General features: G+C 47.5%; 1 protein-coding gene across 1 annotated transcript in view; it reads right to left on the bottom strand.

The window, feature by feature from the left end:
• TOPAZ1 (testis and ovary specific PAZ domain containing 1) overlaps window positions 1-13,705 on the bottom strand; it is a 265,848-nt gene that overhangs the window by 161,105 nt on the left and 91,038 nt on the right. The window contains exon 10 of the mRNA XM_040354381.1: window positions 12,091-12,242. Coding sequence (XP_040210315.1) covers window positions 12,091-12,242 — 152 coding nt within the window. The remainder of the gene's footprint in view (window positions 1-12,090; window positions 12,243-13,705) is intronic.

The following is a 13,705-nucleotide window of genomic DNA, read 5'->3' as shown; positions in this document are numbered from 1 at the left end:
CGCTGACACCGTCCACTGCTCTTCTGACTGACAATGTCCACTTTTAAGGTAGGCTAGGTTCATATTTTAACTGTGACATTTATTTTATTTAATCATATATTATGGGCAAATGCTTTTGTTTTATTTAACCATGCCCCTTTAAGTCCACCCCCTCCACTGTTAACACAATTTGGCCACAGCCACTGTTCACTGCAGCGCGCTATGCGTGGCTCCTTACTACTCTCCTAGGGTAACTCAAAATTGTCCCAAATCTCTTGCCATCCTATAGCATGTACTACAAAAAGAAATTGCTGTACGCCGCTAAAATGTTCGGGTTTGGCTTGACGAAAAGGTGGCAACTCTAGGCCCGGTGAGGATAAGAGTATCGCCGGCATGGTCTCCCAGTCAGGGGAAGAGAGAGGAGAGGAAGAGGCGAGCTGTCCGTATCAGCAGAGAGCGGAATTGCCCGCTGTAATAGCTTTCATTAGAACTTCCAGTGTTCCCGGGGCTCATGTCACATAGCTCCAAATCTTGGTCCGGCACCTTTGATCGACAGAACGCCGGTCCAGTGTCGGACATGTGACGTCATCAAATGCGTCGGCTGGGGCTATGTGACGATGATCCCCGGGAAGATGGGAAATTCAAATAAAAGCTATTACAGCGGGCAATCCCGCTCTCTGCTGATCTGCCCGGCTTGCCTCTTCCTCTGCACAGGTGAGGCTGTTTTGGACACAGGCAGGCCAGGCTGTATTGGGCACAGGCAATGCTGTATTGGGCACAGGCCAGGCTGTATTGGGCACAGGCAACGCTGTATTGGGCATAGGCAACGCTGTATTGGGCACAGGTCATGCCGCATTGGGCACAGGTCATGCTGTATGGGGCACAGACAGGCCAGGCTGTATTGGGCACAGGCAGGCCAGACTGTATTGGGCACGGGCAATGCTGTATGGGGCACAGGTCACGCTGTATGGGGCACAGGTCACGCTGTATGGGGCACAGGTCACGCTGTATGGGGCACAGGTCACGCTGTATGGGGCACAGGACACGCTGTATGGGGCACAGGAAACGCTGTATGGGGCACAGGAAACGCTGTATGGGGCACAGGACACGCTGTATGGGGCACAGAACACGCTGTATGGGGCACAGGACACGCTGTATGGGGCACTAGTGCATTGACACTAGGGCGGCTCTGGGGGGCCCCATACAACATTTTGCTAAGGGGCCCTGTGATTTCTAGTTACGCCCCTGGTGGGGGCGTCTCCTCAAATGGAGGGCTTGGTGGAAGATTTAGAGGAATTTTGGACCCAGGGCTTTTTCTGGTCCTGGCCTTGCCCCTGGCTCTAGCGCCCTGTTGGCGGCGAACTTCCCAGGCACGGAGACCTTTGAGGAAGCAGTCCCTGAAGTTTTAAACAAGGGACGCCTGGTGCTTTTAGAGAATTCTTACCTCGGGAAATCCTTTTGGATATATTTGTCCAAATGATTACCAATAAACGTTCTGTAGAGGCGCATTGCAGGCGGTATTACCACGGTTTCCCATTGTTTTAAATGGGAAGGAGCGGTATACATATCCTTCCTCTCACCGCTCCACAGATGCTGCTTGCAGGAGATTTTTTTCTCTCCTGCCAGCCATGTTAAGTCAGTTATGTGAATGGACAGAGTCAGTGATCACTGACTCTGTCCATTCGGAGCAGTAAGGAGTATTTAAGCAGTCCTCCTATTTAAGCAGTAAGGAGGATTTACCGGCTTCTACCCCGCTCTCCATCCTGACATTTCCAGGGGGTGGAGGAGGAGCACGGAAGGGGAGAGAAACACGGCGGGATACACGGCGGCATACACAGGATACACGGTGGCATACACAGCGGCTTTCAGCTGCTTTAAAATCAGCGGTGATCGGTGCTTGTAACTTCCCCACGCACTGATCACCGCCGAGAGTACCGGGTGTCGGGTGAAGCATCGGGAGTATTTGCCCGAGTACAAGTACTCGGGCAAATGCTTGGTATCGGGACAACCCTACTTTAAAACTTTTATTGTAAAAAATTGAACATGCGAAACACTCACAATTTTGCAGTGATTAGAGAGCCTTTATGGTCTGATGTCCCGACCGGAAACATAATACGAACCCTTCTAAACAGGGAAACCCAGCAGTCCAGGGGGGTGATGCCGATGTACCGCACGTTCCGCCCTACTAGTTTCGCGAGAGATCACTTCATCAAGGGGCACCGAAAAGCTGAAACTACCTTCGGAAGAAAGGAAGGTTGCGGGCGTAGCACCGCTTTATCCTTATGAAGGACCAAGTAAGGAGACTTGCAAGACAAGTCCGCCAACTCAGAAACACGTCTGAGAGATGTAATGGCCACTAGAAAGGCCACCTTCTGAGACAGCGTCAATAGAGGAATTTCTCAAAAGGGAAGAGCCGCAAACTGATAGTGGTCTTTGCCGATCGCAAAGCGCAGAAATCTCTGGTGCTTGGTGCAGATTGGGACATGCAAGTATGCGTCCTTGATGTCCAGGGACGCCAGAAAGTCCCCCGGGTGAAGCGCAGCAACCACTGAACGAATTAATTCCATCCGGAACTTTCGCACCCTCAACGGCATTGAGGGCCTTGAGGTCCAAGATTGGACGGGCCCCGTCTTTCTTTGGGACTACAAACAGATTTTAATAGAATCTTTCCTCCAGTGGCACAGGTAAAATTACCCCGTAGCTGAGCAAGTCTTGTACTGCTCCCATTAAGGCAGACCGACGAGCAGGAAAAAGGGGAAGATTTGAGGGAAAGAATCTGTGTGGTGGAAAAGAAAGAAACTCTATCTTGTACCCAAAGTGACCACCTCGCAGACCCCCATTGGTCGGAGAGCAGGGAAGTCCATCAAGCTGCAAACCCGCCTCCCCGAGTCTGGCGGGGGGAAAACTTTATGCGGTAGCAGGCTTGTTTGGCTTGCGTACCCAGGGACGCTTATGTCCCCCAGCTGGACCTTTGTCAGTCTGGGAGGATCTACTTGCTGACCCTGACTGACGAAAATACCGCTTCTGCATGGAATAGGAGGACCCCGACTTACGGCGCGGCTCCTTTCCCTTGGTGGACTGAGGGAGAAAAGTGCTCTTACATCCAGTGACATCCTTAATGATGTCATCCAGCGAAGTACCAAAAAGCCTCCCACCTTTGAAGGGTAAATCAGCCAAAGCTTTCTTGGAAGCTTGGTCAGCGGACCACAGGAAGTGAAGGACCTGTGCTGCCGATCTGCTGTTCTGATCTGCTGTTCCTGATAGCCTGCTGGATTGCCCTGCACAGCTGCGCTCTGAATGCTCGTACTCTGACTCTCGCACGCCGCTGCCCGCCCACTCTCCCCGGCCGCCCTGCTCGGAAGCTTCTTGGTTGCAACGGTAACACCCGGCAACCCCTCCTTCTAGTGTGCTGATTGGCCGGCTGGCTAGGCCCCGCCCATCCCTGGGTTGGTTTTCAGACATGGCCGCCCCGCGCCCGTTACCCAGGAAGTGAAGGACCTGTGCTGCTGATCTGCTGTTCCTGATAGCCTGCTGAATTGCCCTGCACAGCTGCGCTCTGAATGCTCGTACTCTGACTCTCGCACGGCGATGCCCGCCCACTCTCCCCGGACCAGTGCCAAGAAGGCTGCTCCATTCACCATAACATCTCCGCCCAGGCCATGCACCAGTCCAGGCTCGCTAACCATGGAAACCACACAGATCAGGATTGCAGGTAGGGGGGCCATCAAGCCCCAACGTTTACTTTACACCAAAGATTGCTTACTTGAACTAAATAATTCGATAATTACCCTACACCCTGACATCATCGATGTATGTCAAGTATTACACATTGCTAAAAAATCTGGGACGTCTCTCGGTAGGCCCACTGGACCGAAGCAGGGTCTTTGCACTGGTCTGATCAACGCCAGGTACGCCAACAAACATGCCACGGAAATTTACGATGTCATCTTGGAAACAGTGCTAGACCTTTTAGCCATTACGGAAACCTGGTTCGTACCAGGCTGTCTTGACATAATTGACAAGCTCCTTCCCGAGGGATACAATATTACATCTAAAAGCAGACCCACCAAAAAAGGTGGGGGGGTGGCACTCATCCATCGGGAGGAGCTTACCTGTATCGAGGTCCCCTCACATACTATACCGTCTTTTGAACACCTGACGATCAAATGCAGCACAAATGCTACAAATTCCATGCTGGTAATTATCATATACCGCCCACCAGGTTACGACCCCTGCTTTATTAGCGAGTTCATGACCCTTATCACCGACTGTGCTACTAAATACCCTTCAATAATTGTCATGGGTGACCTCAACCTCTGGTTTGCGGACCCTCTCGACCTATCAGCTCAAGAGATCTTAGCAGACATGGACAGCCTAGGTCTCCAAAAGACAGTAAGGGAATATACACATGAAAAGGGGCATCTGCTTGACGCAGTATTCTCGGTAGTGGGAGAATCCACCGTCCCCACAATCAAGCAAGTGATCTAGTCTGATCATTACCTAGTGCAATTTCAAATTCTCAACCTAAACATCTCGGATAAACCAAAAGAAGCACCTATGCAACCCTCCCTCCCATACAGAAACTTGAAAAAAATCACCACTGAATCATTTCACAACACCTACTCGAACCTCGAATCCTACATAAACCCTCTCGAGAAAGACTGCTATGAAGCTCTACTTGACGACTTTGAGGATAGTATCAAGCAGTTAGATGAGAAACTCAATGCTTTTGATGCCAAACTTAAGGCCACGCTGGATATAGTGGCACCCCTCTCCCAATCCAACTTCAGGCCAAAAATCCACAAATCCAACCCATGGTACACCCCCAAATTAGCCACCCTTAAAAATAACTGCCGGAAGCTAGAAAAGGAAATGGCAAAAAAACAAAACCCAGGCTAACAAAATCCTTTACAGAATACAGACCCGCGCTTACTTCCAGTTAGTAAGGAAGCATAAGAGAACAGCCCTAGCATCCCGCATCGAACTAGCGGTCAATAGTCAAGCGGAATTATTTAAAATCAGTAATGAGCCGTTTAATCCATCCTTGGCCTCCCAACAAATCGCCCAATCTCAAGCCCTATGTGACAATCTGCTTGAGGCCTTTACCAACAAAGTTCATGACATCCAAGCTGGCCTAGGTCCCCCAGACCCTGTCCCCCCAGCCAACCCCACAACCAAGATCGAACGGCCCAATCACATGACTCCCCTTTGCTCCTTTCAACCAGTAACAAAAACTCAGCTCCTCAGCTCCATTAAACACCTAAAACCTTCCTACTACGCCGATGACATCTGTCCAGCCTGGCTGCTTAAGGATAATATCAACACAGTCATCGATGAGATTTTGATCCTGGTCAACCTCTCTCTGACAACTGGAGAGTTTCCAGACAAATGGAAACATGCCCTGGTCACATCAATTCTAAAAAAAGCACGCTGGATGCTAAAGTTATGTCCAATTACCGTCCCATCTCAGGATTATGCTTTCTGGCTAAGTTGGTGGAACATGAGGCTCTTATGCAACTCCAAGTACATTGCGAATCACAAAATCTCTTCCACGATGCCCAATCAGGGTTTAGACCCAAAAGAGGGATCGAGTTATCCATCCTGGCGAGTCGAGAAACGCGGGGGGGGTCGGCGGCCTTGGTACTGCTTGACCTCTCCGCGGATTTCGATACTGTCAGCCACAAGATCCTCCTGGCTCGGCTACAGGACGAATTCCATATTACAGCCGTATCCCTCACCTGGATACGCAACTTTCTGACAGGCAGAACATTCCAAGTAAAATTGGGTTCATTCAGGTCAGCGAGGGTGCCCCTCTTCTGCGGGGTCCCTCAAGGCTCGGCAATCTCCCAGTGATTGTTTAATTGCTACGTGAGGCCCGTGGCAGACATCATCTCCTCATGGGGGTTGGCCACTCAGGTATACGCTGACGACATACAAATTGTGGCCAGCGACGTTCTCAACCCCATGGCAGCCCACCTTCTCTCGCGCTGCCTCTCATCTATCCAGACCTGGATGAAGGACAACCATCTGGCCCTGAACGCATCTAAAACTGAGGTACTTCTCACAGGTCCACCACAACGCCTAAACCTGCTTGCAGAGTGGCCCGTATCAATGGGCCCGTGCCCCACTCCATCCAGCCAAGTAAGAAACCTGGGTGTCATATTTGACAACAAACTTTCATGGATCCCACAGGTGAGGAATTGCACCAAGAATGCCCTTTACTACCTTCGGATGTTTCGACGGGTAAAACACCTGCTCTCCCAAACACACAGAAATACACTAGTACAGACCTTAGTCATCTCACGCCTTGACTTCTGCAATGTGGTATACCTTGGACTCCCAATCAAATGGCTCTCCAAGCTGCAGCTGGTGCAGAACCAGGCAGCTAGGTTGATTACGGGGACTTCCAGATGGGACCATATATCCCCCATTCTCAGACTACTCCACTGGCTCCCATGCGCAAAGAGGATCGAATTCAAGGCTCTGTACATTATGTACAGGGCCTACAAACAACAAGGCCCATTGTTCATTAATAACATGGCCATACATTACCACCCCCCCAGGGCCTTGAGATCGGCCGACCTGGACTTTGCTGCCACCCCTTTAGTAAGGCTGTCCTTGATCGGTGGCCGCTCCTTCAGAGCCAGAGCCGCCACACTTTGGAACCTTCTCCCGTTGCCTCTGAGACAGACTACCGCTCTTATAACCTTCAGAAAGGCCATGAAAACTTTCCTCTTTGAGGCAAGTTGATTTTGACCACCCCTAATCAAACTACCTTGGTCCTCTTCCCCTCCCCTGCCCTCCTCACCCTAAACCTCCTTGTTCCACCTCCTTTTGTTCATGTTTGTCTTGTATTGTTCATATGCTATACATGGCTTTTCCTCTTATCTATGTACACGAGCCACCGGTTCGTCTACGTAGTCTCTTTTTTTTTTTCTTTCTTTAGATTGCTTTTTGGTTCAGAATAGATCAGCAGGTCTCCTTCCAGCGCTTAGGCACACCCTCTTGGGTGTATGTGGCTTGTAAAGAAAATTAAAATCAATCAATCACCACCATGCAACGGAGACCCCAGCATGGTGAACATGGAACAGGTCACCGCTTCGGACCTCCTATCAGTAGGGTCCTTAAAGGCAGGGGTCCCTTCTTCCAGGAAAGTGGTTACTTTATTTAGCCGAGAGACCAGGGGTCCACGACTGAAGAGGACCACTTTTTCAAAAGGCTCTCCTCAAAAGGATAACGGACCGCCATGCGCTGAGGTACCACAAAGGACTTCCGTGGCGGTTCCCATTCCTTATCTATGAACTTATCAAAGAAAGTAACATAAGGAAAAACTTTAGCGTTTCGATATGTGTGACCCGAAAGAGACAGAACCCTCTGTGGAAGTCACAGCTGTATCCTCCAGCTTGAGAGAGTCCCTCACAGCATCAATAAGTGCACTCACAAATGTGCCCTGTCTTGCGCGGACCCTGGCAAGGGGTCCTCCTTACCAGGGAGGTCTTGGTCCGCATCCTCTGACATACCAGAACCGGGGTCCTGAGCTGCAGCCAGGCCCGAATCCGAGTAAGAGCATTCCTCAAAAGATGGTGGGGGGAGGGGGCGCTTTTTACCCCCCCCCCCTACGCCCGCACGCCACTTCCACCCTGGCAACAAAGGACTCCAGGACTGCCGACAGTGTATTCATGGGAACCGCAGGTGCAGGGGTACCGTTTGCTGCCTCTGACATGTTTGGGGAAGAATGTCCAGGTACTGACTCCATAACAACCCACTGACAGCCCTCACGGACTAAGTGAAAACACTCAATAAGTCCAGTGATGGTGCTGCACACCGTACAGGAAGCCAGTACTAGAGGTCAAAACCCACTCCAAAATGCCTGCCAGATGCCTCAGAGAAAAGGGCGCAGACCACAAGAAAATGGCCGCCAGCAATGCCGACCTGTGTCACAGCTTGGCTACGGCAAAATGGCCACCAATGGACATTTCAATAGAAACAGCAGACAGTAAAAATGGCGTCGGCGCTTCAAAAAACAGCGCCTGAGCACCGCGATGTGGACGAGAAGGCCGTGGCAGAGACTTCCCAGGAGCTAGACCACCCCCCCACAGAAAGCGGACCCCGACAGCCTACAGTTCCCAACTGGGACCTGCAGTCCCCCCACAGGTACACCCCGGTCCCAAGTGCAGGAGGGAAAAGGGTGACAGAGAGCAGGGAAAGGGAGGACAGGAGAACCCCTTAATCCCGGGAATGCCCAGCTGTTCCATCCTGCCGAGGCAGGAGGAACCGTACATACCTGTCCTTGCGAGGACTAGCTGGCGCGTCTCTGACAGGCCTACAACCGAGTGGTACGGAGTAGCTGTTGGCCCGGTCCACTGTGAGTGAGACAGCAGCAGCCCAGTCATATGTGGACCCTGGTGCATATGCTCATTGGCCACCCCTGGAGCCATGGGGTATGTCATGGCCGACCCAGCGCGTAGCTAAGGTTTGCTCACGCTCAATGGCCGGACTGGGGGAACTACAAGGATATATAATATCCAGCCTGTCACCCAGCCGGCAGTTGACAGGAGAATCACAAAAATGAAATAAACATTTCTTTAGGACTCTGGGCCCAACGGGAGCCAGGTCCGTCTCCTCTGCTAGGCAGTAACAAACTGAGCTGCATGCTGCAGGGTGAAAGGTTATAACCGGAGTGACCGCCCCCTGGGCGGGGCTGTTCAACTCTTAAAATTACATGTTTTAAGATAACCAACATGTTCTGCCTAGTCCTCTCCTATGAACATGAACATAACCCAAATGTCAAGATTTAAGGAGCTGTGTCCGCCCATGGACGAAAAGAAAAATATTGTTGTTTTTTTTTTTTGTTTTTTTTTTTCAAAATGTCTCTCTTTTTTTGTTTTCAGCGCAAAAAAATAGAAACCGCAGAAAGGATCAAATACCAAAAGAAAACCATTTGTGGGGAAAAAAAAGGACAAAAATGTAATTTGGGTACAGCGCAATTGTCAGTTAAAGCGATGCAGTGCCAAATTGTAAAATGTGCTCTGGTTAGGAAGGGAATAAAATCTTCCGGGGCTGAAGTGGTTAAAGCATCACCTATGGCAAGTTTTGTGCAAGATCACAGGCACATGCAAACTTTAAGAATTGGCATGTTGGGTACCTATTTACTTAACGCAACCTCGTTTATTATATTTTTGTGTGTTTGCACTAAAATTCAATTTGGCTTATTTTTTTCTGAACATCTGTGCTAAACAGTTGTGCAAATATTATGTGACGTAAAATTTTTCCACTATTCTCTTTTTATTCTACAGGGCCTTTGCCTTCAGAAAATATATATGTTCTTAGATTTACATAATTTTTTGCCAAAAATTAAGATTTTTACGAGTGCAAAAATGAAAGCAATATACGGCAATCTGGGTACAGACTGTCCCGTTTTCCTTTTAAAAGAGTGGGAAGTACCCGAGTACCTTATAAGGGGCTCTAGGCGAAAGTTGAAGTAAAGTTTGTGACCTATGGTGTGATGGTGTATATATTTGACCCACCCAACCCCCAAGATTTCAGTTGTGCCTCCCATCCTCCATGGAAGCTGTGCCCATTAGGCTTCTTCTCACATCCCCATATTGCACACAGTCTGGGCACAGGCAGCATAGCTCCTCCTCCCCAGCTTAGATCGATTCTCTTACAGACAGCCTCTATCTGTACACTGTGTAGCTACCCAGTATGCTGCACAGCCCTTTTGATCTGGTAACTTCACAGATCAAAAAGGCAGAGTCCGCATCAAACATACAGAACAGAAGGAAAGGAGGCGGATCCCTCCCCACAGGCATTTTCTTGGATTTTGACAGAAAGGGTGCACTTCTGAGAGGGCTGGAAATATTTTTATGCATTAGAGCAGGGGTCTTCAAACTACAGCCCTCCAGTTGTTCAGGAACTACAATTCCCATCATGCCTAGTCATGTCTGTGAATGTCAGTGTGTTACAATGCCTCGTGGGATGTGTAGTTCTACAACAGCTGGAGGGCCGTAGTTTGAGGATCCCTGCATTAGAGAATAGGATGAAGCTAAAAAAGCAAACCCATACTTTAAAGTTGCCTAATTTAACTATACGTTAAATGTGTGCATAACCTAAGGATTATACTATTTAGGTCTGTACAGCACAGCAGTAAGACCCATTTCACACTGGGTCCACGGGCGCGTTAGTGGTACAGCGTCGTTTGTTTAAGCAGCGCTTTACCGCTGTTTAACCTCAGCAAAGAAGGGGTTAAAAACCAGGGCTGTGGAGTCGGAGTCGAGGAGTCGGGGGAAATTTTGGGTACCTGGAGTCAGAGTCGGCAAACAATGCACCGACTCCGACAAAATTTAGATTGGAAAAAAAAAAAAAAAGCAAGTTTAAATATCCCAATTCACAAAAAGTTATAATTAATGACTTCTCTACTGTAAGAATAAAGACCAATGCATGCAGTGCCTCGCGTAACCGCAAAACGAACACGTTAAGTGACCGTGAAGAAGCATGCTTTTCATGTGCTTCACTATATGGCACGCAACGCACAATTAGGAGCTGCAATACTTATACTTTCCATAGTGTTGTGTTCTGCTTTTACAGGGAACGCATGTTAGAGAACCAGTAAGTGTCCAAATAAAAAATTCCAACAGGAGTTTTATAAAGCACTAAAAGAAGATGAAAAGTATGATCGCTCATCAAAACTTACTGTTGAAGAAGCCATCCTTGTTTATCCAGAGATCGTTAGTGATGTGGCCAGAATAGTTACTGCAATGCCACCCACCCAAGTCAGTGTCGAAAGATTATTTTCAGCCCTAAAAATAATAAAGTCTAAATTAAGAGCCTCTATGAAAGAGGATCTGGCAGAGGCAATTCTCTTCCTTAGAACTCTACATTGAATTGATTTGCATTTGCTAAGCCTATAACTACATTTCAAGATTAATATAAACCATTTCTAGGTTTTACAGATTTTGGTTTTTGGTTCATTATAGATAAGCTTTCTTTTTGTTCTAAAACAACCAAATAATATGGTTTGTATTTTTGAACTGGTAAAGATCCTGTTTCTGATGTTTATGCCTGCTGCTACTATCCAGCCACTTGATTGATTAATATTTTTTTTTTTATAAAACTTTGTTTTCATTGTGTTTGTCTTTTGCTTAAACTGTGCAATACAGTAGACTGTTGGCTTCCCAGCCAGTAGTCCTGGGGTAGGTTGCGTTTCTTTCCCTCAAGGAATGTATAAAATACATTTGCATATTAATACAGAGGAGTCGGAGTCGGGGAGTAGGAGTCAGAGTCGGAAGTACATAAAACTAAGGAGTCGGAACATTTATCTACCGACTCCACAGCCCTGTTAAAAACTCCCACGTTGTGGTGCTTTCAAAGCACTTTTTAGGCGCGTCGGACTCTGCACATTCATTGCAATGGTTAGGGGCGTTTTGGAAGCACTAAGGCTATAATAAGGCTTACCTATATGTACTGAAAATATCTCCTAAAAGGTGCGCCATTTAGGGGATAGTTACCTTGTAGTGCCATCTCTTCCCTAGCGTGTGCCGTGACTGGTGGCATGTGCGGAAGTGACGTCACACGGCTCCGGTCAGTCACAGAGCCGGAGTACGTGGCCCCGGAAGGAAGAGGGGTGAAGGTGGATGCTTCTACCAGTGGGAACATTGCAGGCTTCATTTGCAGCTAAGTGCCACATAATGCGTTGAAGTAGACCTATAGAATTCCCCCCCCCCCCCCATTTTAGATTTAAAGTAAGAGGGTTATAACCATTTTAGGGTGGGGGATGGGTTGTCACGTTTGCCTTTGGGAAGATTTGATTCAGGTTCTGTCCCATAGCCAAACAGGAAGTGTGGAAATCTTTCCCACTCTATTCCTGTTCTGGGGACAACCCGAAATTTGGGATTTCTTTTTACTTACACTGATAATGTTAAACAGAGAGCGAATCTCCCTAATGGCAGCACAGACAGCAACAAGACATCACAGGGGTTCAAATTCATCATAACTCTATCCAAAACTGGAAAACAAAATTCCCTTTGGTTATAATGTAAGAGTTAAACACTGGATATATTAACACTATTATGAAGTTTAACTGGTTGTTCAGCTGTCACTGAACACACTTACCAGAATATTGGCAGATGTTGCAGTTTCTAACAAATGCAAAACCTCTTGCCGCCAACTCCGTTTAAGCAACCGATCAAGAAGAGCATTGAAAACACCTTCATCAAAATTCATTCGGTGTAGATATTTGCTGTAGTACTCTTTGAATACCAAAACTAACACAAAAAAAAACACACAAACATTGTTATACATTTTTTAAATGCTTACAGTATCTGTCTTTTAGAATATGTATATAGAGAAAAGACAGTGTCCACATTACATCTCCTGAACTGTGCATATGAATTTGAAAAGTGCTCATGTTCACTAGTAGCTACTGGCAGCCATGGTATGGAAGCCGAACAACTTTACTCTCAGCTGGTGATTGCTGTCAAGTGACACTGAATATATGACTCCTTTTGCCAACCATACATAGGACATAGGAGACCAACAATTCACTAAATAAAAACCTAGAGAATTATTATTTTTTGTCCATAAGTTGATTGGCCTATTGTGTACAGTTGTCATTTGTGTCGACATGTTAGTGTTAGTTATGATGGCTGTTATGTTACATGTGATGGTTATTGTGATACTCAATTTAATAAAAATATTTGAATGCAAAAACCTTGACAAAATGTAACACCCTTTCTGCTGTGCAAAAAAATCTCTTTCTAACATTGATAAAATGGTACAAAATTGGCATGCAAGATGACTTAATCTTGCTGCTCGCCTATACAGGCTTTGTTAAACGGGTTGTTAAGGCAGTGCTCACAATCACTGCCAGCCCCTCTGCTAGAATAAAGTATATAGTGTATGTAGTTTTCTAAAATGTATCTTCTAAATACCTTATTTCTCCTCACTGATCACATGACTGCCTGTCGTTCTCTTCCTCCGATGTATGAAACTACAGAGGGAGGGGCCGAGATCCCCCTCTGACATATGCTGGGCGGTCACGTGACCTCCCTCGGTAGTACATACATCGGAGGAAGAGAGCGAAGGGTGGTCACGTGACCGCTGATCGGCGTGAAGAAGGAAGGTATACAGAAGATGAATTTTTAAAAAACGACATACGAGTACACTATATACTACATGCTGGACCAACACCAGCAGATGACATGGCTCCCCAAATCATCACGGAATGTGGAACATTTTGCATTTCATTTGGAATTTAAGGTCCCAGAGTCTGGAGGAAGAGTTGAGTGGCACAGAATCCAAGTTGCATGAGGTCCAGTGTGAAGTTTCCACAGTCAGTGATGATTTGGGGAGCCATGTCATCTGCTGGTGTTGGTCCACTGCGTTTTTTATCAAGTCCAAAGTCAGCGCAGCCCTCTACCAGGAAATTCTAGAGCACTTTATGCTTCCCTCTGCTGACCATTTTTTTGGAGATGGCGATTTCATTTTCCAGCAGAACTTGGCACCTGCCCTATTGCCAAAAGTACAAATACCGGATTTATTGATCGTGGCATCAATATGCTTGATTGGCTACCAAACTCGCCTGACCTAAACCCCATAGAGAATTTGTGGGGTATTGTCAAAAAGAAGGTGAGACACACCAGACCCAACAATGCAGACAAGCTGAAGGCCACTATCAAAGCAATCTGGGCTTCCATAACACCTCAGCAGTGCAACAGGCTGTTTGCCT

This window comes from Rana temporaria, chromosome 5 (genome assembly GCF_905171775.1).
Source record: "Rana temporaria chromosome 5, aRanTem1.1, whole genome shotgun sequence".
Taxonomy (NCBI): domain Eukaryota; kingdom Metazoa; phylum Chordata; class Amphibia; order Anura; family Ranidae; genus Rana; species Rana temporaria.
This window is presented reverse-complemented; position numbering and strand designations above follow the sequence as displayed.